At 42.3% G+C, this 26,645-nt stretch overlaps 1 protein-coding gene across 1 annotated transcript in view; it reads right to left on the bottom strand.

Annotated features, from left to right (window-relative positions):
- Window positions 1-995: 995 nt before the first annotated feature.
- The window catches only part of TM9SF2 (transmembrane 9 superfamily member 2), a 59,136-nt gene continuing 33,486 nt past the window's right edge, over window positions 996-26,645 (bottom strand). Inside the window, exons 8-17 of the mRNA XM_075918754.1 lie at window positions 22,780-22,859; window positions 22,575-22,683; window positions 19,898-20,030; window positions 19,543-19,662; window positions 13,395-13,452; window positions 12,615-12,774; window positions 11,115-11,266; window positions 9,688-9,799; window positions 8,920-9,091; window positions 996-2,341 (exon numbers count right to left, since the gene is read on the bottom strand). Coding sequence (XP_075774869.1) covers window positions 2,274-2,341; window positions 8,920-9,091; window positions 9,688-9,799; window positions 11,115-11,266; window positions 12,615-12,774; window positions 13,395-13,452; window positions 19,543-19,662; window positions 19,898-20,030; window positions 22,575-22,683; window positions 22,780-22,859 — 1,164 coding nt within the window. The 3' untranslated portion in view covers window positions 996-2,273. The remainder of the gene's footprint in view (window positions 2,342-8,919; window positions 9,092-9,687; window positions 9,800-11,114; window positions 11,267-12,614; window positions 12,775-13,394; window positions 13,453-19,542; window positions 19,663-19,897; window positions 20,031-22,574; window positions 22,684-22,779; window positions 22,860-26,645) is intronic.

Consider the following 26,645-nt stretch of genomic DNA (forward strand, 5'->3'; position numbering starts at 1 on the left):
TCATTGGCAAATTTCTGATGGGCTCTAATTATAGCTATTTTAGAAAAAGAAAAGCCCTTTCTATTAATGCATTTAAATTATCCATTTAAAGCTATCCCTAAATCAAAGTAACAAAATATATAACAATGCAGGGGTCAGAGTTAGGATGTTGTGGTAAGCGGTGTATTTATACTTTTAAGAAGTAAATACTGTTTGTTGTGGGCACTAGGGATGTTAATATTGGTTACTTGAACAGTCGTGTAACTTCATGAATTCTTATCAGATAGTCAACTATTCTATAGACCCTGGGGGCAAGGCCAGCAGCCAGTGTGCCTCACTCCCAAGGAGTCCCCTGCCATTCCATGCTGCTGCCTGTGCCAGGTAGGAGCTGGTCTGCGAGGGGAGCCAGTTTAAAAACCTGTCACCCTGTGCTGTTGCCTCTGATAAAGAGGCAGCAGTACAGGGTGGCAGCAGCCGTTTGGGGGGGGGGGGGGCGGGGCGGCGGAGAGGGGGCTGCTGCCACCCCGCACTGCTGGGGCTCCCAGACCTGGTGTGAGCCAGAACTGAGTGGGGCTGTCTGCCTGCCCGACTCCCAATACACTTTAAATGCAGAGCCACAGCAGGGGTAGGACCCAGAACCATCGCAAGTCAGGACTGAGCTGGGCTTCTGGCCAGGCTGCTAAAAAATTTACTGGCAGAGGGGAGAAGAGAAATGTGTGTAGTCTATAGCATTAACCTATAAACTTTTGCTTATACATTAATCAGTTGGGCACAGTCCAATTTCACTGAATTAAAATGTTTACATTTTTTAGATGTGATAGATATGCATACTTGTCACTTTGCAAATATATCCAGTTTTATAAATTAATAGGGGTCTAAATATTTCAAAATTAAGTTTTAACCAGATGACCTAAGAATACAAAAGTTATCCCAATTTGTATTTTATTTTTAAACAGAAAACTTGGAAAATTGTTTTATCTTAAGTAGTTTACATATCAGATTGGATACGTTAATAATAAGTTACCTTAACCAATGATATTTTTATTAATTCAGCATTCAATCATCATTAGGGCAAGATCTTTTACAAAAGCATACCATTAAAAAAATCAAACAAAATATAATTTGAGTGACAACTAGTACATGCAGTTTAATAAAATTGTATCATATGGTGGGAAACATGCTGCTCTTGCTGTTTGATTCATAATACTGTTCATCTAAATTATTGAATCAGATAACATTTCAATTGTTAACATTTACTGTGGAATAATTAACTCTAGTCAGTCATCTGGAAATATCTAGTTTTCTCTTAACGAGGCAAAAACAGTGGTTCTTTTTGTGTTGTTCTTTCAGGTTTTTTGGCTTAAATAGATGTAGCCACAGTTGGTTTATGCATTATTAAGATCAGTTAAGAAAAATCAGCAGAGAATGATCTTCTCCACTTATGATGTTTTCATAGAAAAAGTAGCTTGGGTAAGGGTTGAATTAATCCTGTAGTGCATACATGTAGTTGTCTAATTTCATTTTCATGCACCACAATCATGTTAACATTAATTAGGACATAACTGATATTTTCCCCTAGGGTCAAAAGATGAGTCAATATACATTAATGAAATACAGTAAAATTCAATAAGATTTCACATAATTTTAAACCTCCCTTGTCAATATATTTGTATTTACATAACTTCATAAACTTATGTAATTACCCATTGAAGACATTTTACAACAGGTTATGAATTTATAAAGTCAAAGACTCAGAGGCACATAGTTTAAAAGGCCAATAACACTGAAACTAATGAAGTCACAGAAATTGGAATATTTATGAACATATCACTAGTACAAAATAAAAGCCACATCCAAAACAGCAACTTGGAGACATCTGTTAAAGTTAGTATGATAAAAAGTTCATTTCCTTCAAAAGAAAAATAGTTCATCCCACCTACCAAGTCTAGAAAATCCTATTTACAATTTAATCAGCAATATCTTTGTGTAATACAGCCATTTCTATTCTGTCATTAGAATTTAATGTTTCTATTACAGCATAGTTATATTTACAAATGCATACAATATTTAACTCTGGTCTTCATTAAGAAGATTTGAATGAAAACAGATTGTTAAATCACAATACAAACGCTTTTGTGGAAAAAGTGTTTTGAGAAGGTGTACTCAATATCATTCCCAAGGAACAGAATGCCAATATTTCTGATAAAGTTTAAGTTCATCACCAAAAACAGGTCTTTAAATTATGTTAATGAAGATTAAATCTTTTCTGTGCCAACTTTCAGTCTCTGGTTTCTTCAGTCAACTTTCACCACACTGTAAATTTTGGTAACAAACCAAAAACATGCAAAGAATCCAATTGTGCCTACAAAAAAAAAAAAAAAAAAAAAAAGTTTTTCAAGAAGCAGATTCACAAATATGAAAGTGTTCATGTAGCTAGAATTTTCTCTTTCAAAACCAAGTTGCACATTATCACAACTAATATAAGATCTAACAAATTAGAAACTCATTCTGTGTGTAGGACCAAATTACATTATTTTGTAGACTAGCCTATAAATTTAGGACTATGCTACCCTCCACAACTTATTAATTACTGATGTCAATGGAAAGCCTGCACAAAGATAGACTATGGCATTTATATATTAACGAACAAAAATTTGATTGAAATTTGGTTAAGTGCTTCATTACATCCAGTGGAAGTATATACTCATCTTCAAGACCAGTACCATTTATGTTCTTCATTTTTCTTTCCCTTCACTCCCTTCTTCCATATCCCCCCAGCCCTTCATTTCCCTCCTTAAAATATTTCCCTTTTGGCTCCCCAACTACACCATTCCCTACTGCATCTGCTCAAGTAATCAGCTATGTAATGACATTCAGTTGGTCATTACACTATTCAGTTGATGCAATAATTAGATTAAGCATGTGCAAAGCAATTCACATTTCTGTTTCAAACTACATGCAAACGTATAAAGATAGTATTACATTGATCCTCTAGACCTATCCAGAATAACGACAAAAGTCTAAGATACTTCCTGAATACTCTGGCTTTGACCAAGTAAAAGGCCAATTTTATCAACCAGTGTATGGAAGATAGTCTACTGAAGAAGCTATTGCAGCTTAGAAAAGAAAACTGGAAGGTGAATAGTCTGGTTAACATGAAACTCATAAGAAACTTTAGGTTAAAAATTTGGAAAGGATCAAAATGATACATTTTCCTTGGAACACACAATAGAGAGCATACCATTAGCATCCCAATGTTCCCAATACTGTGCAGAAGAGAAGGCCACCAAAAAGGCCATCTTCATAGAACAATGTGGGAGACACCACACTGTTTCATGAGAAAGCTTTCTGAGCAACTACCTGTTGTTGTATTTCAAGGAGTTAGTGAATCTTCCCAGTTCTCATGTCTGCAAACTAGAAAACAGGCTTTGGCCTGCAGTTAGCAAGGAAAATTCCTAGCTAGCTAGCTTGTTAGAGTGATAGGCTGTGCCTAGTGTGGGGGAGTTCACCGCATAGTTTAGATAAGCTTCAGGGGGGAACATGCCTGCCCATGGGAATCGCATCAGAGGCAGGTGTTTGTTTTGGTTTCATCTTTAGCACAGCGTTAGTTGCTGCTTCTAGCATTTTGTGTACAGGCTATATATCACTTAATGTTGCCAACGCCCTTTGGACTTTCTGAAGGACCTGGAACTGTACAAGGTGCCTTGTAGAGTTCCCAGCAAGTCAAAGGGATGTTGTAAACCTTCTCTTTTTCTATCACCTGTAATATCTAATAAACCTTTCATTTATTTGCATTAAGCAATTTGTGCCTTTTTGATTACCCTCTGAACCTGAGAGCATTGTCTGGCTGACCCAGCCTCTGAATTAAGACACCTGTTGAGAGTAAGGTTGAAACCCTAAGCAGAGTAGGCTCTCTCTCTCTAATTTGCAGAGAAAGGTTACAATGATAATTCAGGAACCTCATCCTGGTCAGATGTGCAAAAATGGAGAAACTATCTACTGGTAAGTAGAAAGCTGTTATTGACAATAAAAGTGAAACTTGATAGAACTCAGAGAGACCCAAGGTTTTCAATTCCAACAAATAATCCATGGCTATTGAAAGACAATTGGCCAGGTAAAAAGATGGTGATACCAATGAAGAAATCTTCTCTATTTCTGGAAGTTAAGTGTCTCTTGTAAATTCCTCCTGCTATTTAACACGTTCTATGCCCAATGAACTGGATGTCTATAGTCCCAATAACCACTGAAGAGCCATGACTGGAGTTGCAAAACATTCTGATTCAAATGGTATTCTAAGACAACAGCTTTCACCTTGGAAGCTCTCTCTGACCCTGATCTTGTCAAAGACGGGGTGCTAACTGAAGCAAAAAGATCTCTTGGACAGGGGGGTTCTGTATCCAGATCCAAACTGATCCTAAGGCTCTCCCTCATCATCAATAGTTCAGACTTAATTCTCCTGATTTTAAAGAAAGAATCTAGCATTTGCTAGGTATATGAGAGTCTCCCAAGCAACGCATGCATTGAAAATACCTGTGGTGGACAGGAATAGCTTCTTGACATTGGAGACCCCTTTTAAAAGCCCAGGGAGTCTGGCGTTCCAGATTCAAGGGAAAAAATACAGACACATTGATAGGGGAAAATATTTGAGGCAGGCGAAGTGGAGGGGTGGGGGAGTGGAGAAAATGGTAACAGTTCCAACAACTATAAAGTACAAAAGAACAAACCCTATATACTGTTTTAACTCAAGAGAAAACAGGCACACATGAAATTCCATCTCTGATGGAAGGCAGCTGAAAAGGAGTTGAGGCATCTATAGCCTTTTTAGGGGGCAAAAAGATGTGTAGGACACACTCTGAATGTGCACTGCCACCAAAAATCTCCAATCAAAGACAGGGTGCATGTGTGCCTGAAGCAGAATCCCTCTGGGCTCTCCAACTGAAGCAGCATCTTAGATTATGTAGAATTTAAATATGCCATGCAGGACATGAATATCAAGCAGGGCAGATTTTTATATTACTAATCTAATATAAATAAGGATGTTTACAAAAATTTTAATGGACACCTAATTCTTGAGTGGACCTAAGGCTTTCAAACTTCATTTTTTAATGTCTGCTGTTCAAAACGGAGGTGTGGATTTTCCAACACTACAGTTCAGAATATAAGTTTAACTGCTGTTCTGTTAATGTTATAATGTAAAAAATGCTCAAAGACAATGAAGTTTAAAAAGACATCGAAAAGTCCACAGGAACAGTGACAGCAGCCACAGAGAAGGGGGTTGGCGAGGGTAGCGAGCAGGGGGCAGCTCCTTTTGCAGCCAAAGAGAGGGGGGTTAGCAAGCACAGCGATCAGGGCACAGCCCTCTAGTATTTTATCATATACTGAAAGAGGTTTAATTCTCAAGACACATTTGAATTGAAGTTTCAAAACAAAGACTGATTTATGGGAGAATTCCTTCCTTGATGTCTGAGAGGGCTTTTTAATTTGCAATTAAGAATAGTTCTATCCACCCTTTTTCAGTAAGGAGACATATTATTTCTTCAAATTACAGCTAATGCCAGAAAAATGGTTGACACAGAGGTTTCAATAACACCTGTTACGAGAACCTCATATTCCCAGAAATATCAGGCCAGGACAAAAGCCAGGCAGATAGCTGATTTTGCCTTAGTATACCTAGAATTATTGTAGCGTTAACTTGTGTAAGGGCCAACTAATATTTAAGACAACAGTTACGGATTTAATTTTTGACAAGGTTCATGATGAAAATGCAGCAGTAACTCATTGCTGTAAAATCCTGTGAAGAATCATGAATGATATCATGGTAATTTTTTTTCACGCTTGCTAAACTAGTGATGTTTAACTGACTCATTTACTATGATACTAGTGGTGGGCCCAGCTGTGAATCACAAAGATTTATCATGTAGCTCCCAGTATCCTGCCTGCTGAGTTTGATCAATGACCTGGAATGCAGTATGGAACCAAGTGCCTGAAGCATGTGTTACACTGACATAGCAGCAGGGCACCATCAAAGCCCCTCCTGATACTGACAATTTTTAACAGATGAGTAAGCAGCAGCAGAACAGTTTTGATACAACAATTACAATTTTTTCCTTTTATCTTCTTTATCATCTTGACATAGGAAGCTACTTGCCTTTAGTAACAGTTTTTGGTAAATAGCTATTTCATTTAGAGTTTTGATAAGAACATACCTCTTAACCCTCCTTCTTTATTTAAACACTTATTCCTAACATATTTCAGTAACCCCATAGTTTTTAGAGAGCATCGATTTTTAAAAGAACTGGAACAAACAGAAGACTGAAATCTATTCTAGTACGGATGTTATTCTAAGACCAAAAGAGTGAATTTAGAACTATGCTTGAGCATTTGACCTCGTTTACCAACATTCAAGGATTACAAAATTTCAAAAAATCTGAGCACTATAAATAGGAAGTGTTCAATTAAAGTATGAATATCAATTTGTATCCTTACCAAACTTCAAGTCAGAGACACTAACTTAGTACCACATAAAATTAAGCATATGAATTCCAGAAGTATATTGTATTTGTCTAATATAACTCACATCCCCTTGAGCTCAGTATCAGGTACAAAAGATTATTGGGGAAAGTGTCATAGCAGATAAAAGGTAAGATGCTTATATAGGTTGAACCTTCCAAATCCAGGACTCTTTGGTCCCGCAATATCCGTGGTCCGGAAGGAGGGACCACAGATATTGCTGGACAACAGAGCCATGGAGGCGAGGTACATGAGTCAGCTGGGAGTCCCATTGGTGCTGGGGAGCCCCAGGTGGGCTGGCCCTACAGTGGGTGGGAAGTCCAGTCCTGGGGAGGCCCAGGCTGGGGAACCCCGGTGGCAGCTGAAAGGAATCCCCAGTCCTGGCTGGGAACCCAGGCAGTAGCCAAGCTGACAGTAGGTGTGGGGAATCCTCAGCCAGGAACCCTGGTAGAAGCAGGGCCGGCAGTGCCAGGGGCAGAGGGGAAGGGGGGGGAAGAGACCCCTGGCAGGAGTGGTCCAGAACCCCAGTGGCAGTGGGAAGCCCCAGCCCCTCCAGGAACCCTGCTGGAGAGGGGCTGCCAGTGGCTTGGGGGAATCCCAGCCTGAGGAGGCTGACTCCCTGGGAGCTCCAGCATGGGGCCAGCAGCAGGGAGCGAAGCCCAGGCTCTGGGGATGCCCATGGCCCAGAGAAGAGCCTTAACCTCCCCTGGCCTGGAAAGCTCCATATGGTTCGGGGCCATTCAAGTCCCGAGGGTGCCGGATCAGAGAGCTCCAACCTGTACTTTTTGTCCTGAACCCATACTGAAAAAGGCCCTCATAATTATCATCAGAAACTGCACAGCCTATTGCTGATGGTCAGCTGCTGGTGCACCATTCATAACCCAGGCTGAGCGGGTAGAGCAACAGGAAATACACTGGTTATATTTTAATGTCCTCAGATTACATCTTCTGACATGTTGACTGATCTGAGAGATGAAGGGCAAGTGGAAGCTGGCAGGTGCATGTTACCTGAGATGCAAAGAGGCTATCATGCTGGGTCTACCACCAGCCCTCCTTGGAGAAGAGAACTGAAGTAAAGTCCATACCTGACTATATGCAGTATTCTGGGGCCTACAGCCATCATGACTAGAATGGACTGTATAATATTATAATTCTCTAGACTATCAGTGAAGCAGATACACTTAGGCGTCTGGCCAATATTACAATATAACAGAGGTCTGGTTTGCACTGAACAAAGTGTTAGTGAAATTTAAAATCAATGCATTTAAGGAAAGTTTAAACAGGTTTTAAATGCATATTTATATCATATCTATATATTAGAAGTCTGAATCAATGTAATTAAGTCTATTTAAAAACTGGTCTACATTAGAGTAATGAAAGTTTTCTAAAAGAACCAAGCCTAGAGTTCTCAGTAATAGGAGAGCTGACCCTCATGTATGATCTAGAAGCAGGATGTCAGAATAAAAGAACAGAACTTCCAACTTGTATGTTGGAAGAGGGTAACCTATTACACTTTAACCTCCGTACTCTGGGTGTCCTTAATTCAGGAGCACTGGGAGTATGGAGAAGGAAGTGGCTCTGTGTGCTGCCACTCTCCCTTCCCCAGCTGGAGTAATGGCAGTGCAGTGACGTCCTTCCCGTGGGGTTTTCCCTGCTGCTCCTATAGTGGATGAGGGGCAGTACCTGGAAACGGCCTGGGGCATGAAGCCATGTGTGTTTCTGGGAGCAGGGAGCCGGGTAAGTGCCTCATCCCCCTCATGCCCAGACCCTGCAGTGCCCTCCCTTGTCCAGCAAAATCTTTAAACTAGCATTCCCAGTTTCCCAGGGTTGGCTGGATTAAAGCGGTTCATGTGTAATATATAGAATTCAAATAGGGAGATAATAAATTGTGACTTACAGAAATACTAAGGCTAAGGTATTTAACTTACAGGTGGGCAGGGGATATCAGTTTACAAATGCTGGAAATGTGCAGTTAATAAAATGAGCCTTTTGAATTTTTTGTACCTAATATGGTTACTATTTAAAAAACTTTGGTGCTTGTAACCTTGGAAAGCCCTCCACATTTCAAGCCTGAATGTTTGGAAGACAATTTCAGGCATGTGCTAAAAGGCAGCGTACTTCGAACAGCAGGAGCTACTAACAGCAATATTAGGTGAACACAAATGATCTATTAGTTTACTGTACTAACCTTTGATTTTTCAGTTACTATTCTAATCCTCTGAAGTCAGAGGCTGAGATTTCTGGGTACAGAGTTTATAGCAAAATACATTAGTGTAATAATAATAGTTGACCTGAAATCAAGTGTTTAAATGTTCAGCTATTGTTTCACAGAAATATCCAGGTATTTTTTACTTATATTTTTAGTGTTCCACTGCACTCAACTAAAAGTAGAGCTAGTAATATCAAGCATTAAGGTTTCAATATACATACCTGTAAAAAGAAAGAAGATCAAAACCATTATCATGGTGTAACCAAAGTACAAAATGGTACTTGCTGTCCCTGTGATTTGCAGTTTAGAAAAGAAATAGTGTATTGCATATATCAGAAAATAAACTGCAGTAAAACCACTGGTAAGGAATGAGCGCCACTGCCAGTGATAATCCTAGAAGAAAAGAAAACATAAGTAATAGTTCCTGAAAACCCAAACATTGCCAATTACTAGATGCAAAACTCAGGTGAACTTTTCCTACTGGGTATTTAACATTAAACAGCTAAAGATACAATTTTACTACTGTGGATCACATACTATCACAGTATGTGATCCACATACTATTGAATAAGAAAGTAAAAGATCTACACTAAAAAGGCCAAAAACATAAGAGACCAAGTAACAAGAGCCTTTTTTTAGGGTGCATGCAAATATCATAAGGACAAGCATACACACGGAAAGAAAATACTTTTGACAAAGTAAGGCTTCTATCTAGTCAACTGATGTCTACAGAAAATAATGAGATGGATAACTTAAGAGGAGCTCCATCGTACTCTGAGTACAAACTAATTCAAAATAATATTTGTAATAAGAACTCTTATTTAGAAGTAATGAGTGTCCAATCACAATTTAGCTGATCTTAACAGGATCTGAGCTATCCAAGTAGAGTTAAAATTCTAGAATAATAATATTTCCAGTTACAGAAGTAGGATTTTGTGAAAATGTCCTGGATATTGTATGAAGTATAAATAGCGAAGAATACTTCTTACCTCTGCACATAGATGGAAATAGCAAAGCAGTATGGTGGCCTCAGAACATGTAATGACCAAAATAATGAACACAAGAAATAGGAAACCAAACATGTAATACATCTGATGGGACCTACAATCAAAACAGAGGATTTAAAAAAAATAGCATTTTATCTTTCCTCTAAAATACATTGCAATATGATAAAACAGTACTATTACAAGATGTTCATATTTAATATAGCCTGAAGCTTAAACAGTATTTCCTCTCTCTCTCATGAGGGTAGTGTGTCAATGATGTGGACACAAGTGGAAGTTAACTTGTCCTTTGCTTTTCAAATTGGGAATGCTTGATTCAGCAGCTCCACTGTAAAATGGAAAGCAAAAAAATGCTCAGTACCTAAAACTTTTCTTAGATGTGAAGGTTCATAAGGAGAGAGAAATTGACTGGAGACACTATCAGTGAAACCCTGGTTCCATTGAAGTCCATTGAATGGCAAAGCTCCCACTGACTTCAGTAGGGCCAGGATTTCAATCCACATTTCAGTCAGAAAGGGGCAGGACAGTAAAACATATGTAATGCCAATACTTTAGATTAGTGTATTGGTGCCACCTACTTCTAGATTAGATAACTAGATTGTGCCAGAAGAATGGCAGATTTCTCATAATAGAGCAGTTTGTTGGCACAGTGTTTCTCAACCTTCTTTATGAAGAACCCCCCCTTTAAAAAAAAAAGTACCCGCTAGTACCTACAGTTTGCAAACACAACATTTTTTTCTACCATCGCAACACATTTGTTTAAACAACTTAATCGAAACTGGGCAGGCGATGATATTTTTGGGTGTAAAAAGTACAAAAATAAAGCACCGTAAAACTTAAAACAAATTCAATTTTCTCAAAATTTCAATTGTGTTAACGTATCCCCCAGACTTCTCTTAATTACCGCTAAGGGTACTCGTACCACTGGTTGAGAAACGTCATGTTAGCACACTCAGAGTACACATCTGACATGGGATGAGTATTCAGTGGGTTATTTTGAAAGGTCAAATGGACTAGTCCTTAATGCCTATATGAAGATGGGGGGGGGGAAGGGGAGAGAGAGAATCAGTTCTCCTGAAGCAATAACAATGTAATATACTGTTCCATTTTTTCAAATATCTATCATAATGTTAGCTGCAGAGGCACTTCTGTATGAAATCACAGGTGTAGTGGGATAGAACAGCAATATGCTGGTAAGAACTAAAGATATTTCTCTACACACACGAGAAAAAAAGAAAACAAGCAGTGCTTTCTGAGTGGCAGAATGTTAAATGACAAATATTGATTAATTCACAAGAAATGGAAATGTTTAAGAAAACACTACTACCAGGGTCAAACTCTCTAGAAAATTAAAGGTTCAAAGAGAACAGTAACAGCTTACATGTTGTGGAAGTTCAAAAAAGTTAACTTACCAAATACTATTAAGAATGAAAAAAAGTTGTATAAAGATGCACCCAAAAGGCAGAATCCCTCCCATGATTATACCAGGTAATGGTTTTGTGTAGAATGATTGTTCCGGAATCTGACGAGGAATCTGATTAGTACGAACTGGGTGTTCAATAGCCTTTAAAGTAAAGAAAACATTCCTAAATACGTAATAGTTAAATACGAAATGGTTAAATACATCTGACACTAGCAGTAGTGAAAGTCTATTTAAATTTGTATTTAACAACCAACTTGTGGCCATCTAATACCATGCTGTCATTGTTTCTTGCAGCCCAGCTGCCAACAGCCTCAGAGCAAATATAAATTAGGTAACAGTTTTTCAAAGATTACTATAATAAAGATGTAGCAACTGATCTCTTGCAACACTGCTTGTGTCATACTGCCACAGGTTTTATCAGCTCAGGCACTGAAAGAGAACCCCTTTATCTGAAAGAGGAATTCTCAGCTACAGAATAAACTGCACTTCTCAATCTAGAATAGCTCTGTGTTTTCAACTTTCAGGGCATTCTACAAGGAGAATCTTGCAGTGTAAGCTGCTGAAACTAATGAATTGGGTCTGCATGGCAGAGGGAAGTTTTGCAGAGTAGATGAGTGGTATTTAATTTTGTTTATTCTTGTAACTCATGAAGGGCACCAATAGCTTTGGATAGCAGTTCCTTTTTATTTTTGCATAAATCCACATAAAAAGGCAACACAAATGACTGTGCCCAATGGTCCATGAAGTCTTTCTTTTAAAGATATCTATCTTTGCCACATGAGACATGGCCTTCCACTGTGTTTCACTTAAGGAAGTGAATATCAAAATATTTCATTATAGGCCTCGACCCTTCTTCAGAGTTTATGAAATGGAATTAAGAATAATGGGTGTTGGGGGAGCAATGAATGAACAATTAAGAAATTCAACAGTGGTTACTCTCATTCAATCAGTACACTTACTAGAAATTAAAGAAAGGTTCATCAATATTTAAAATGCCCCAACATTAATATAAAGAAGCGCCAGGAGTAAAATCCACTGATCAAACCAAGCCACACTAAGACCTAAAATTAAACTAAAAAGACCTATTGGCTACGTCTACGCTGGCCCCTTTTCCTACTTTGAAGTAGGAATAAGAGATCCTCCGGAAAAGGGCTTTTTTCCGGAGGATCGGGGCCAGTGTAGACGCTCTTTTCCGGCTTTTCTAAAAGCCGGAAAAAAGCGGCAGACATTTTTATTTAAATGCCGCGGGGGATATTTAAATCCCCCGCGGATTTCCCTATTACGACCTGTCAAATTAGCATGCCCCTTTCGGAAAAGGGGCCAGTGTAGACGTAGCCATTCAGTATCAAATGTCTAAAAGGGACTTAAGAAATCAGTAGAATCCCTAGAACATTTAAATGCTAAAGGAACTGAGGCTAGAGAAGAATTTTTCAACTCTGTTACTGCAATAGCCACAGTACATGCAGTATACACCCACATAATCACTTACGTTTTTCTTAAAACCAAAGTAGGCACCAATAAACGTCAGTGGCACAGATATACAAAACCACAGTGCCAGAATAGCAACCAAAGTTCCAAAGGGAATAGCTGCTGAAGATCCTTCTCCCCAAAGAATGAGGTTCATGATGAAGAAATCCGCAAATACAATTCTGAAAAATATACAACACGCTTAACAAAAATGCCCAATAATATTTATCTTAACATTACTGAAACCATATTATTGTATTAATCTCTTAGCGTTAATATATGTTAAGACCAATTGACACAGAAAATATCAAATGAAGAGGTGAAGCTAGTCTTTTTTTCCTTAGCCAGTGGGACTGAACTCCAGCAGGAGCTGACGTTCCAACCAAGCAGTTTCAAATATATGCCTGTCTTAACTGCACTTCAGGGGAAGACTGCTTGCTGTGATAAATTTTTCTACTTAAACACAAGGGTTGTACAGTATATGACACCATAGAAGACCAACTATGGTGTGGTCTGAGAAACAGCCTAGAGAGTAAAAACAAATATATGAAGAAGTGTGCCTGTTCAAAAACTTACTACTGACATGCTACTACTACAAAATCTACCTTTTCATGCAGTGAGAGTAAACAAAATTCACAGAAAAGCTAGAGAGCGAGCAATTAGCACATTTGTCTTTGTTAAATGCACCTTGTTGTTCAAGTGACCTCAGGCACAAAAAGATAATAAAGATTTATAGGTATAAGGGAAGCTTTAAAAATTAGCTGTGTCAGAAATTTAACAGTCATTTAGAGATTTAACTTACCCTGGACAAAGGAATGATGTCAGCAGGACATTTGTTTTCCATTTCTCACCACCAAATGCTGTATTAAAATATTTTAGAACTATCAAAATGTGTATTAAGTGCACAGATTACAGTTGATTTTAATAGTACATTATTTAAAAATTATACTCAGGCAGGCCAGCAGAAAATTATTTGAATTCTAATAAATTAAGGTCAAAGCACTAGACTAAAAATATTTAATTATGGAAAACTGAATTTGCTTTATTGGATTACTCCTCCATTACATAGGTTTCTATCAAAATAAACATTTAAGACTACAGCTAGGAAAAAAATAAGTTAAGGATCAGAATTGTTATCTTACTATACACACACTTCTTCTCTCCTCCCTACAAAGCTAAATGCATTTTGGGTTAGTAGGGGCCAAATTTAGGGTTTCAATAGAAAGCATACATAATGTAAGCAGAATCAGATGCTTAGTCATCCATAGTGTAATTAACGTCCTATATTAAAAGAAACAAATAATACAGGACTATGTAGCACTTTAAAGACTAACAAGATGGTTTATTAGATGATGAGCTTTCGTGGGCCAGACCCACTTCCTCAGATCAAATAGTGGAAGAAAATAGTCTCAACCATATATACCAAAGGATACAATTAAAAAAATGAACAGATATGAAAAGGACAAATCACATTTCAGAACAGAAGGGGGATGCGGGGGGGGGGGGGGGGGAAAGGAAGGTGAATGCCTGTGAATTAATGACATTAGAGGTGGGGAAAGGTGGATGTCTGTGAGCTAATGGTATTAGAGGTGATAATTGGGGAAGCTATCTTTGTAAAGGGTAAGGTATTTGGGGTCTTTGTTCAGCCCCCCGCGGAGAGTGTCGAATTTTAGCATGAATGCCAGTTCAGAGAATTCCCTTTCAAGTGGAGATTTGAAAGTCTTCTGGAGTAGGATGCATGTGATTAGGTCATTGAGACTGTGTCCTTTCTGGCTGAAATGGCAAGGAACTGTTTTTTCTTTGTGATCCTGTCTAATGTCTGTTTTGTGGGCATTGATCCTTTGGCAAAGTGTCTGAGATGTTTGTCCAATGTACATAGCCGACGGACACTTTCGGCACATGATAGCATAAATTATATTTCTAGATGCGCAGGAATATGTATTCTTGATCTTATAACTCACTTGGTTAGGCCCAATAATGGTGTCAGCAGAGTGAATATGTGGGCAAAGCTGGCAAAAGGGTTTGTTGCAAGGGAAAGTACCATGGATGGTATTAGTGTGGTATGTCCTGTGGTTGTTGGTAAGAATCATCTTGAGGTTAGGTGGTTGTCTATAGGAGACTATGGGTCTGTCTCCCAGAGCTTCTTGGACTTTAGTGTCCTGTTCCAGTATAGGCTGTAATTTATTGATAATGTGTTGGACAGGTTTAAGTTGGGAGCTGTAGGTGATGACAAGTGGTGTTCTATTGTTGGTTTTCTTGGGTCTGTCTTGTAGTAGATGGTTTCTAGGTATTCGTTTGGCTCTTTCAATTTGCTTTTGTATTTCTCCGGGTGGGTAGTTGAGGTTTATAAATGCTTGGTAGAGAGCCTGAAGTTTCTGGTCTCTGTCAGTGGGATTAGAGCAGATGCGTTTGTATCGAAGGACTTGGCTATAGATGATGGATCGTATGGTGTGTGCTGGATGGGAGCTGGAAGCATGTAGGTAACTGTATGAGTCAGTGGGTTTTCTGTAGAGGGTGGTGTCTAATTTTCCATTGTTGATTTGTACTGTGGTGTCCAGGAAATGGATCTCTCGTGTGGAATGGTCCAGGCTGAGGTTAATGGTGGGGTGTAGGTTGTTGAAATCTCTGTGGAATGCCTCCAGTGTTTCTTGGCCATGCGTCCAGATCATAAAGATGTCATCGATGTAGCATAAGTAGAGAAGGAGTAACAGGGGACGGGAGTTGAGGAAACCTTGTTCTAGGTCAGCCATAAAGATATTAGCATACTGTGGGGCCATGCGTGTACCCATGGCTGTGCCACTGATCTGGAGGTATAAGTTGTTCTCAAACTGGAAATAATTGTGGGTGAGAACAAAGTTACATAGGTTTGCTATCAGGTTGGCAGTGGTGTCCTCTGGGATAGTGTTTCTAATAGCTTGTAATCCGTCTTCATGTGGGATGTTGGTGTATAGTGCTTCTACATCCATGGTGGCAAGGATAGTGTTATTGGGGAGGTTATCGATGTTTTGTAGTTTCCTTAGGAAGTCAGTATTGTCTCATGGAGGGCCTTTAACTCAGGACAGGATTTCCTTGGGAGCAGGTCAGTGAATTTCTCCTTGGAGGCAAAGGTATTGTATGCGTATTGCGATAGCAGGACTTGCTGGTTCGCGATACGGCGCTGGGTTCACCCAGATGCATAGGCCTTCCTAGCCAGAAGGTCTGTCTTCTTGGCCTCCCTGTTTTTGGGGGTGGCTGCAGGTTGCCCCCATCTCTCCCTCTGGTTGACCGCTTGTACCACCAGCGATCCTGGAGGCGGGTGGGAGAACAGGTACTCGTTGCCCTCCCGGGGCACGAAATATTTTCTCTCATCCCTTTTATCCATTGGGGGTATAGTGGCCAGGATTTGCCAGAGACCGTTGGAGATCTTAGTGACCATTTTATTGGTCAGAAAGGTCACCCTGGGGAGGGCATCCAACTGGAGGATATTGTACGTGGGTGCCAAATCCTCATACACCTTTTCGGCCTTGACTCCCAGGCTCTGGGCCAGCCGATGGAGGAGGTCCTGATGTGCCCTGTTGTCCATAGAGGACATGGACGGTAGAGTGTCCCCCAGGGTCTCATCCGGGGAGGATGAGGAGGACTCCTTCTGTGTCATCCCCACAGGGCCTGTGAGGAGCCCGACACCGATGGTGGTGGCAGCTGGCTTGGTACTCCACATCCCGACCGCAGCAGGGATGCTTGGCAGGGGGTAGCGACTGCCCCGGTGTGGGGGATTAGGCCAAGGGAGTAGCTGATGGCAGGGCTTGAGGTCTCAAGACAACCAAACTTGATCTGGAAGGGTCCACACCCTGGCTTTGGTGATAAGCCCAGGGAGTCCTTGGATGAGTACTCAGAGGCTGACCAGGGTGGGGCCATCATGGGTTCGACCACCAGTACCGGAGCATATCTTGCCATCGACTCAGGTTTGCCGCAGTGCCAGGGAGGTGGTGGCAGCATGACTGAGCCCGGAGACGGTAGGGGCTGCACCAAGGAAGGAGTCACAGGGCTCGGTGCCGGGGTCAGTGCCACACAGTGGTGTTGTGGTGGCATGGGTGCCCCATGCCGGGAAACATCTGGTGTCGGTGCCATGGGTGCCGGGGCTGAGTGTACAGACTGCACTGGATGGCGTTTCCTGGCGTCTCAAACTCTCACTGCCTCGAAGGCCTCCGGGGGTGGAGAGTTCTGCAAAGTTCCCAGAAGGGCTAGGCCCCTGTGAAGGGATGAGTGTCCACCCAACAGAGATTGCCCAGGTTCAGTGCTCTGTGGGCCATGTGCCCCACTGAGGGGCGCATGGAGGGCACGTGGCTCGGAGACCAGCCCCTATGCGGCCTCTTCTTAGTCTGCGGCACTAGGAACTGTGACCATTGCCGGGGAGGCACGAGAGTGGGCCAAAGCATCTCGCACCGACGCCAGTGCCAGGTCCGATGTTGGTGCTGCTGTCAAGGCTGCCTCCATGAGAATGACCTTAAGGCACAACTCTCTTTCGCGCTTCATGCGGGGCTTAAAGGCCTTGCAAATCTTGCAGCTCTCTGACAGATGAGCCTCTCCCAGGCACTTTAAACATGCCAAGTGCGGATCACCACAGGACATGGGCCAATTGCATTTCTTGCAGGGTTTGAATCCGTGTATACCCCGCTGCAGACGCATGGCGCCAGCAAAACAAACAACTAAATTTACAGTCTTTTCAACTCAATTTACAACTAACAATGGTGATTAACTGATAAAGAACTACTTAAGCGTGATTGCTAACGCTAGAGCTGAGGGTTGTTCCAATGACTGTCATGGCGGTAAGAAAGAACTGAGTGGGTGGATGGCCAGCAAGGGAATATACAAGCGCCACTCCAGGGGGCTCCCTGCTGGCCCAACGGATACTGCTGATGAAAAAAAAAAAAATCTCCGATGACGCGTGCACGCTGCGTGCACACACCTACATGGAATGCACATGAGCAATCACGTCAAGAAGAAACTCTGTTTCCACAGTTAAAAAACTAGAAAAGTTTGGAAAAGGAGAAAGACCCCAGTAGCCTAAAGCCAGTTTACATCTGGGGCAATTCCTTCTTAAAACCGGTGATAATAGCCAAAGCATGTCTGAAGAGATTCAGCACCAGTCAGTCATAAGTAGGTCATATCTGAAACTAAATAAGGCAGGTAAGGAAAAGCTGTTGACTGAATGGCATTCCTGGCCCTGCAGCAACTCTCCCCCAAAGCAGTCCTTGAATGGCTTAGTTAGGACCAGCTCGCTACCATAAGCAGGGCTCGACAAATGCACTCGCCCGCGGTGAGTAGATTTTACCAGCTGGCGAGTGCAGGGGCGTACTGGCCCGGTGGGCCGTTTTGACGCACTATAGGCAGCGCGGCCCCATCCGATCCGCCAGCCAGCGGAGGAGCAGAGCGCTGCCAGGAAGGGAGAAGTGCGGCGATTCTCAGCGCCGGGCTGCCTGCGTGCAGCTCCGGCGCGAGGACGTGGGGGGCCAGCCAGAGAGCGGGATGCCGGCAGACACCAGGATGCTGGCATGACGTGGCGTCCTGACGTCACAGCCGGTGACCGCCGGATTCAAAAAGGCTCTGGCAACCCTGCAAAGTAGAAGGCAGAAGCCAGGTAGGGACCTGGGCCTGTGCTGTGCTGAGCGGAGGGGAAAAATATGGAAAAGGGGCTTGTGCTGAGGGGAGGGGAGGAGAGATCAGGAGAAGAAGGAAGGGGAAAGCACCAAGGGACAGGGGGGCAGGAGAGACAAAGGTCAGGGGGCCAAGTGGAGACAATGAGGAAAAGGGCAGGAGGGGAGGTGTCAGTGGGAGGGGGGACAGCGTGATGCTGGGAGAGGAGAGGGCATTGGGGATTGGAGCAGGAGGTGCTGGGAGAAGGCTAGAAAGAAGGGGTGGGCATGAGGAAGGCAGGGATGGAGCAAGGCAGGGGCAGTGAAGGAAGGGGGAGGCACCAGGAGGGTGCAGGTGCCAGGGGATTCTGGGGGTGAAGCAGAAGGGCAGACACCTGCAGGGGAGGGACCAGCACCAGAGGAGAGAGGCAGGGCAGGTGTAGAGGGAGGTGTTAGGAGAGGGGATGAGGAGGGGTAGTAGCTCACATGATCAGAGTGGGGCTACTGGAGGAGTGGGCACAGGGGGGAGAAGGGCTGGTGGAGGGAGGCAGGTCTCAGGAAGGCTGAAGGCAGTGAGAAGGGCAGGAGTTAGGACAGCAGAGGAGAGTGAGGGGTTTGGGGGCAGCAGGCACCAGGGGCGCTGATGGAGCAAGGGGAAGAGACATGGCAGCAGAGAGAAAAGGTAGAGGTTTATGACATATTTATTAATAACAACTTGGGTGATATTTATTAATAACTTATTAGTAATTACTGTTCTTATTCGGAATTTATGCCATTAAAAAAACACTTGGGGGAGGGGTGGTGGCGAGTCCCTTTTTAGTCTGGCGAGTAGGGTTTTCCATAATTTATCGAGCCCTGACCATAAGGCACCAACACACCAGAGGGAGGACCTCCAGAATCAGCAAGGACACTATGACATCTATTTCCCGGACAAGAGCCATCCCCAATGAAAAGGGTAACTGAAAAAGGAAAAAAGCTAAATTCTGTGTTTTCAAATACATACCATCCCAAAATAACAATTACCATAAGTCTGTAATAGAATAAAACTGTCAGAAATTACCACCTTAGTATTAATGCGTTCCTTCCTATAAATGTACAGCAATGAAATTAATTCACATTTTGAAAAGATTCACAGAATACCTGCTTTGAGAAGAGGTTTTAAGGAGCTTAATCTCAGGTTTCAATATACTGAGAATTATCTAATCATGTATGTGGGATTTGTTTTCTCCTGAGGGAAAACAGATACCCAACAATGGGAAAAAAAAGCCACTACTCTACTGTGATGATAATTTAGACTAATGAACTTAGAACCTGTCACCTTATATAATTTTTACTTACATTTGTAGAATCTTGCAGCAACGTAACCTGCGGGAGTTCCAAGCAGCACCCACAGGACCACAGCACAAGTCATCAATGCTCCTCGGTTAGCAGGTGACAAAAATCCCAAGCAGGCAAAAACTATAAGAAATAAAATTGTAAGACACTTCTAAAATTGTGTATCTGAGTTTTCTTTAGTTAATGTATAATTTATCTCCTATGACTTTATACAGCTTAGTGTTCATATCAATTGTATACACCAATCAGGAAACACATTTTTCCAATTCCACTCTCTAAAATTCATAAATTAATCTTATGCAATTAGAAATAATTATTTTTTTGAAAATTACCCTTCACCCCACTCACCAATACTTACACAGAGTAACGAAAGTCATAATTAAGATTTGTGTGCCAGAGCCTAGAAAAACAGAGAGCAGCATTCCTTTCCTTGGGGGCCGGAATATGTCTCCATGAACTAGTTTCCAGCCAAATTCCTCCTGGGCGTCTTCCTGAAAAAGGAAATATAGCCAGTTTAATGCATTAAATCTCTTTTTAAAAATGCTATTTGGTTAAAATAGACATTTAGTTGTCAAAAATCACATTTGATACCTAAGGAATATAAACCATTAATACATAGCACTAACCAGTACTCATTTACTAACAACAAATACAGCATTAAACATGTGCAGGCGTTCAAAAAAAAAAAAAAAAAAAGTCAAAACTTCACGTGCAAAGAAATGAAAAAGATAATATAGCTTTTCCATCTGCCTTTTGATTTGACTATTTAGAGGAAGTAACCCACTCCTAAGTTTTGGGTTCAAAATTCAACCCTAAAAAAATGCAAGCTTTCCCCTTAGTTACTTAGAAGGAATATTTTCCTACCACTGCGTTGAGGACAGATGACACTATCTTACTGCCACTCACACACATCAATATGGTGTCTCCTTTCTGTCCAACAGAGGCTACAACCTCATAAGTGCATTTATTGGGATTGGGGCCCTAGTCTCCATCACCATTCATAGTCTCCCTGCAGGTTACAGCAACTGCTTCTATCTTCACTTGGCATTCACTTCCCTCCTTATTGCCACTTCTCTCCCTAGCCCTTACAAATAATGGAAATGAGCAGCCATTTTGAAAAAGGCAAATTTCACAAGTTTAGTACAAATCATGAGAGGTTTTGAATAGCGATGTAAGCGACTAGTCAACTATCCAATAAGCAAAAGCTTATCAGATAGTCGACTACTTCCTTGACTACTGGCCCCATGTCCTGATCTCTCTGCCCCCAGGGCAAAGGATGAGTTGGCAGTTGCTGTCTCTGGGGAGTGTCTGTGGCAGGGGGCAGTCAGGAGCGAGGCCAAAAGCTAGTGGCCCAATCCGGAGAAGACAGTACCATGTGAATGCACTGCCTCCGGAGTAAGGGCTGGGCGCTGGCTGCTCTCACCTGTCTCCAGCAGGTTGCACAGCATGAACTCGTTGGCCACCACCATGACCCGCTCTCAGGTCACATCCAGCAGCAGTACCCACAGGCGGCTGGAGAGAGCTTCTTGCTGCAATTGCAGTGGCTCCAGTTGTCGGAACAGCTGCTGCATGCCATGCGGCTCTGGGCCCGGCCCCAACTGGGGCTGCTGGAACAGCTGCCACTCACCACGCAGCTCCAGCTCTGGCCCTGGGGAAGGGCTTAAGCTTGGGACAGGGCTCCAGAGCCCCACCCTGGAGCAGCTAAGCAGCCATTGCACATCTCTGCTGAGGTGGTGGGCAGGCCTCAAATTCTTGGTGTTGCCCATGCAAGCGCACACTGCTGGAGAATCACCTTTGCCACCAACCTCCACCAAGAACTGGAATTGGGCCTGATCTTACCCAAAGAGTTTGTCTTTAAATACCTACACCAGCCTGGTGGAATTTAAAAATGTATTTAGCCAACAATGCCCTGTAGTTGGTTATACAAAGGCTTGCAGAGGAGATCTTCCTGTCCAGGAGATCCAGGCTCTTTGACCCCTTGTCTGGTGTGTTGGACTTCTGTGGGACTGCTGAGCTGTCTCCACAGCTATTTGCATTACCTGTTTATGTGGGTCAAGGTATGTGAAGATAAAATTGGTTCCTTTGGCCAGTACAAAATAGAGCTCTTTGCCTCATTTCAGGGTGGGGTCAGTTCCCACAAAAGCTCATGATACCATTTACATGTTTTGTTAGTCTTTAAAGTGTTATCAGACTATTTGTTGGGTTTTTTTAAGTTTATCCTGTACAGATTAACTCGGCTACCCCCTGACATTTTTCTTCTATTAGGTCCTTCCTCAACCTGAGCTCTCAGCTTCTTGGCAGGAAGGACAAAGATGCTACACTTTGCAGAGATGCGTGCCTCCCGTCACCCTGAAAAAGCAGTTCCCCTGGATTGAGGGCGGGGGAAAGGAGAGCAATTTCTATATTATATTATACTATGTACAGTAAGAATTCTAAGCTGCAGGATAGCTATTCACAACAAATATCTACAAGTAGTCTTTTTGTAAGCAAGAAGAGTAAAGGAGGACAGGGGTCCAACTCAGGTCATGTGGCAATAAGAGGAACTCGACTTTGTCGACCAGCACTTATACTTTCAGTCAGGAACACAAGGAAAGATACTATGCATGTATGGGTCAATGAACCCTGCTTGGAACAAACTTCCAAACTCAGACATGTCGTAGACATACCCCTCTGTATACAAAGGGAATAACACTCGAAGAAGAAACTTTTACAAGGAAAGCAACATGGCCCAAACTAGCTGCAGTCTCTCAGAGAAGGACCTAACTTCCATCTACAAATTTGTATTTTAGAGCAATGACCGTTCCAACCCCAATCTCAAATGCTCTAACAGCAAATAATTACTCAATACAGGCCCTATGTTATTTAAGGTCTTATATGCATACAAATAAAAAAAACCTACAAGAGAACTAGCTAACGTGATTTCAAGAATGACAAATATTAACACAGCGGTTACCAGTTCAAGAGAAAAAAATTCAAGCTGGTCAAATATCCTACCCGCGCCACAGAAGTGTGATTTTTAGAAGAGCCAGACTTACAGTGGAATCCATCTGATTATATCTTGCAATGTCTTTATGCAATGTCCTTAACATGATCATAGCTACCATCCCAGATAGGAAAAGGACAATCACCAGGGAATTCATGATGCTACATAAAGAAAAAAAAATCCTCTGTCAAAAACCAACATCTAGTGCTCCTACAAAGAAGTCCAGTAATATTTGAAGCCTAAAACTTTCTTCTCACCTAAACCACTGAATATGGGTGTGTGGCATGGATTCCAAAATATAGTCCCATCTGGATGCCCATTTAATCTTTTCTTCTTCCTGGAAAAAACAAACATTGTATATGTTAGTACACAGAAAACAATTTTCTCTCCTAATGTTTAAGAATATTAACTGAATATTTTTAGATTGAGTGTTCTGGCACCATAATGTCATCAAGGGATCAAAGAGTTAATTTTCAAGAAGTACTATACAAAACATAGATTACTAAATAAATTATATGACAAACCATAACCAATAAAACCTTTAATTTATAGTTTAGAGCAATGGTGCTCAACATTTTGTTGAGGGGGAAAAAAGCGCAGGGAACATTTTGTTGCGGCCCCTTTAATTTAAAGCACTGGTCCACTCTCCTGCCACTCCCCTCACCCCCACTACGTGCACATCAGACACCGAGCTGGGAAAAGAAAATGGCGGCCGGACTGGAGCATTGCGACTCCCCAGGAAAACAGACCCATGGGTGTGAAAACAGGCTCTTTTCTGGCCAGGTCTCGTGCGCATAGCCTTCCTAGCCCAAGTTTACCTTCCCCTCAAACCAAAAATCCTGCACTATGTGACTTAAAATCAGTAAAAACCAGGAGTAAGACACCAGGCAGGTAAAGGTCATACAAAGTTCGCGCCACTCAAGGGCCATCTCACCCCCTCCCCTTCCCCCTCAGCCTATCACTAGGCAGACTGAATCTGTCAAGCCTATCACAACTAGGCGCGGGAAAGCTCTTGCTCTCTCTATAAAACAGCTACCCCTCCTGCATGCAGTTGAGGGTTCCCGAACACTTGGAAGGCAGAACACGAGCCAGGTTCTGAGGGCTGATCACCCGAGGACCCCCTCCCGCTCACCAAATCTACCGAATCTTTTGCAGAGCGTAACGAATAACGAATATGCTGTTGTCTCTGTTGTCTCTTGTATGTCTGATAAATGTGAGTATTGCTGTGTAAAGTTAGTTAAAGGTTTGATAAATAATAGTGTTAAGAGTAAGTTAGTTAGAAGTTTGTTAAATAGTATAGTTAGGAGTTTAAATAGATATTAAACCTCATGAGTGAAATTAATGTAAATATAACTGATAAAAATCCCTGGGCTGTTATTGATAATTACTTAGACTTAGAGAAACCCCAGGGTATTTTCCTCTTTTGTATTGCAGTTTGTTTGTTGTTACTGTTAATAATTATCTGGCACCCACGCATGTAAAAAATTGATAAATAAAAAGTTATAGTTAAAAAGCATTTTAATAAAAGTTAAAAATATTCAATACAAGGCTGCCTGTTTCTGCACCTCTCTGGGGCTGGCCACATTCTCGAACCTTCTATTTTACTTTCCACAATGGGCACTGCTGGTTTAGAGTACCAAGTCAACCTGCTTTCCCATTTAATGTTTTGTTTTGGTGTTTAGCGTTTGTTCTCCTTTTATCCGTTGAGAGGACTTTAAATGGGAAGGCTATGACAGAGACAGAAAGCAGCAGTAGTGGTGTCCCCAAGCAGTAGAAGAGAAAATGAAGATGACTGGATCAGAAGCTGTGGGATGTACATGATCCTGGAGAGAGTACCTGTAAACATCATCATTTATAAGAAGTGATAAAACTGATGGCAGCAGCCCCTGTCCACAGCCAGCCCCAGCCATCAAGAACAAGAGCTGCTGGACCTGGTGTGAGCCAGGACTGAGCAGTCCCGACTCTTACTACATTTAAAATGCAGAGCTACAGCAGTCCCAGAGCAAACGCGAGCTGTGACTGCTCCGGGAGCTACTTCCGCTACAGCTTTGCAGAGTGGCCTCCTTATCGACTAATTGTGTAGTCGATACAAATTGTATCGACTGCACGATTTTCCAAATGACCACTCTAACATCCTTAATAAAATGTGTGGACCTCAGGCCCTGAAAAAGACACGAATGAGTATAGGATTGTCCTAAATGTGGGAACAAATGGCATAGCTAAGTTCTTGCTGGAACATGTGGAGAACACACTTAAGGAAATGAAGGCTCAAGTGATCTCTTCAGGGAGATTCTGCCTATTCACAGAAGGAGAACAAAGGTGAGGCAAGATTATAATGAACAAAATCCAAGCAGAGCTGGACCTTGCAAAGGAAATTAAAGCCAATAATAAAAAGTTCTATGCTCATATGAATAAAAAGAAAACCAGAGAAAGTGGTACTACTAACCACTGAGGAGATTAGGTGTTCAGCTGTGCCTAAATAATTTTTAAAAATACTTTGCCTTTGTTTTCCTTATGACTAACAGAAGATCTTGGAGATAGTTGCAGAGCAGCTAATGGGAATGCGGATAGGGACACAAAAATTACCACATCTGAGGTGAAAGTCCAACTGAAACTACTTAATGGGACTAACTCAGGAGCCCTGGATCATCCCCATCCAAAAATACTAAAAGAATCTGCACATGAAACTCCAATTCAATAGCAAGGATTTTAAATTAATCTATAAATTTAGGCTTATTGGTTAATCAACTAGTCGATTACCCATTTGCATCCCTATACTAGTGACGTTGGCACTAAAAGTTTATATAATTAGTAGATGAGACAATGCTTGGCGGTATTGCTTAAAACGCAGAAAGATCAGAATATCATACAAGATCATCTGGATGACCTTGTAATCTGGAGCAATAAAAATGGGATGAAATTTAATACAGGCTAAACCTCTCAAATCCAGGACTCTCTGGTCCGTCAACGTCCACGATCTGGCAGGGCCACGGATGATGCTGGACCAAAGAGCACAGGAGGCAGGAGCAATGCAAGGGCTGGGGAGCCCTGGATGGCGCAGGTGGCATCTGGGGAGCCATGCCACCCTGCCTGGGGAATCCCCAGCATTAGCAAACCAAGGTAGTTGGGGAGCCCCATCCCTGGTTGGGGAACCCCTGGCATTAGTGGGACCAAGCAGTGGGTGGGAGCTTCCACCCCAGATGGGGACCCACCAGCTTCAGCTGGGCCAAGTGACCAGGGAGTCCCCAGTTGCAGCAGGGCTGCTGGGTAGTCCCGATCAGAAACCCCAGGAAACCCCTAGTGGCAATGGAGCAGGGTGACTGGGCAGCCTCTGCCGGGGAACCCCCTGGCTGAAGTGGGGCTGGCGGCCGGAATCCTCAGTGGCAGTAGGGTGGCCTTAGCAGCAGTGGCTGGGCAGTCGTGGCTGGGAAACCCAGGACACAATAGGGCTGGCAGCAGCCGGGTGACCCCAGCCGGGAAACCAGGCAACACTCTGCAGAGGCCAACAGTCCTGCCAGGAACCCTGGGAAACCCTAGGGCAACAGGGTGGAGAGCCCGTGCCAGAGCTAAACCTCTCAGATCCAGAGCACTGAACTCCCCATGTCCTGCAAACTCCCTGGTTTGGGAAAGCTCAGGTCCTGAGGGTTCCGGACCAGGGAGACCCAATCTGTAGTGTGAAGTACAAAGTCTTGCAGTTAGGGACTAACAAGAATTTTTGCTTTACGTTGGTAACTTAACAGGAAGTGACAGAGGAGAAAGACCTAGGTATATTGATTGATCACAGAATAACTATAAGCTGCTGCTAATGTGATGCAACCCTGAAAAAGGCTAACAGTCCCAGGATGCATCAGGTGAGATATTTCTAACAGAGACAAGAAATGTTAGTATCACTGGTGAAACCTCATTTGGAATACTGTGTGCAATTATGGTCTACCATGTTTAAGAAAAATTAATTCAAACTGGAACAGGTTCAGAGAAGGGCTGGCTGTAAGGATGATCAGAGGAACAGAAAACCTACGTTTGAGATAAGACTCAAAGAACTTGGCTTGTTTAGCCTAACCAAGGAAGGCTAGAGAGAGCTATGACTGCTCTCCATAAATACATCAGAGGGATAAATATCAGG

Source organism: Pelodiscus sinensis, chromosome 1 (assembly GCF_049634645.1).
Source record: "Pelodiscus sinensis isolate JC-2024 chromosome 1, ASM4963464v1, whole genome shotgun sequence".
NCBI lineage: Eukaryota > Metazoa > Chordata > Testudines > Trionychidae > Pelodiscus > Pelodiscus sinensis.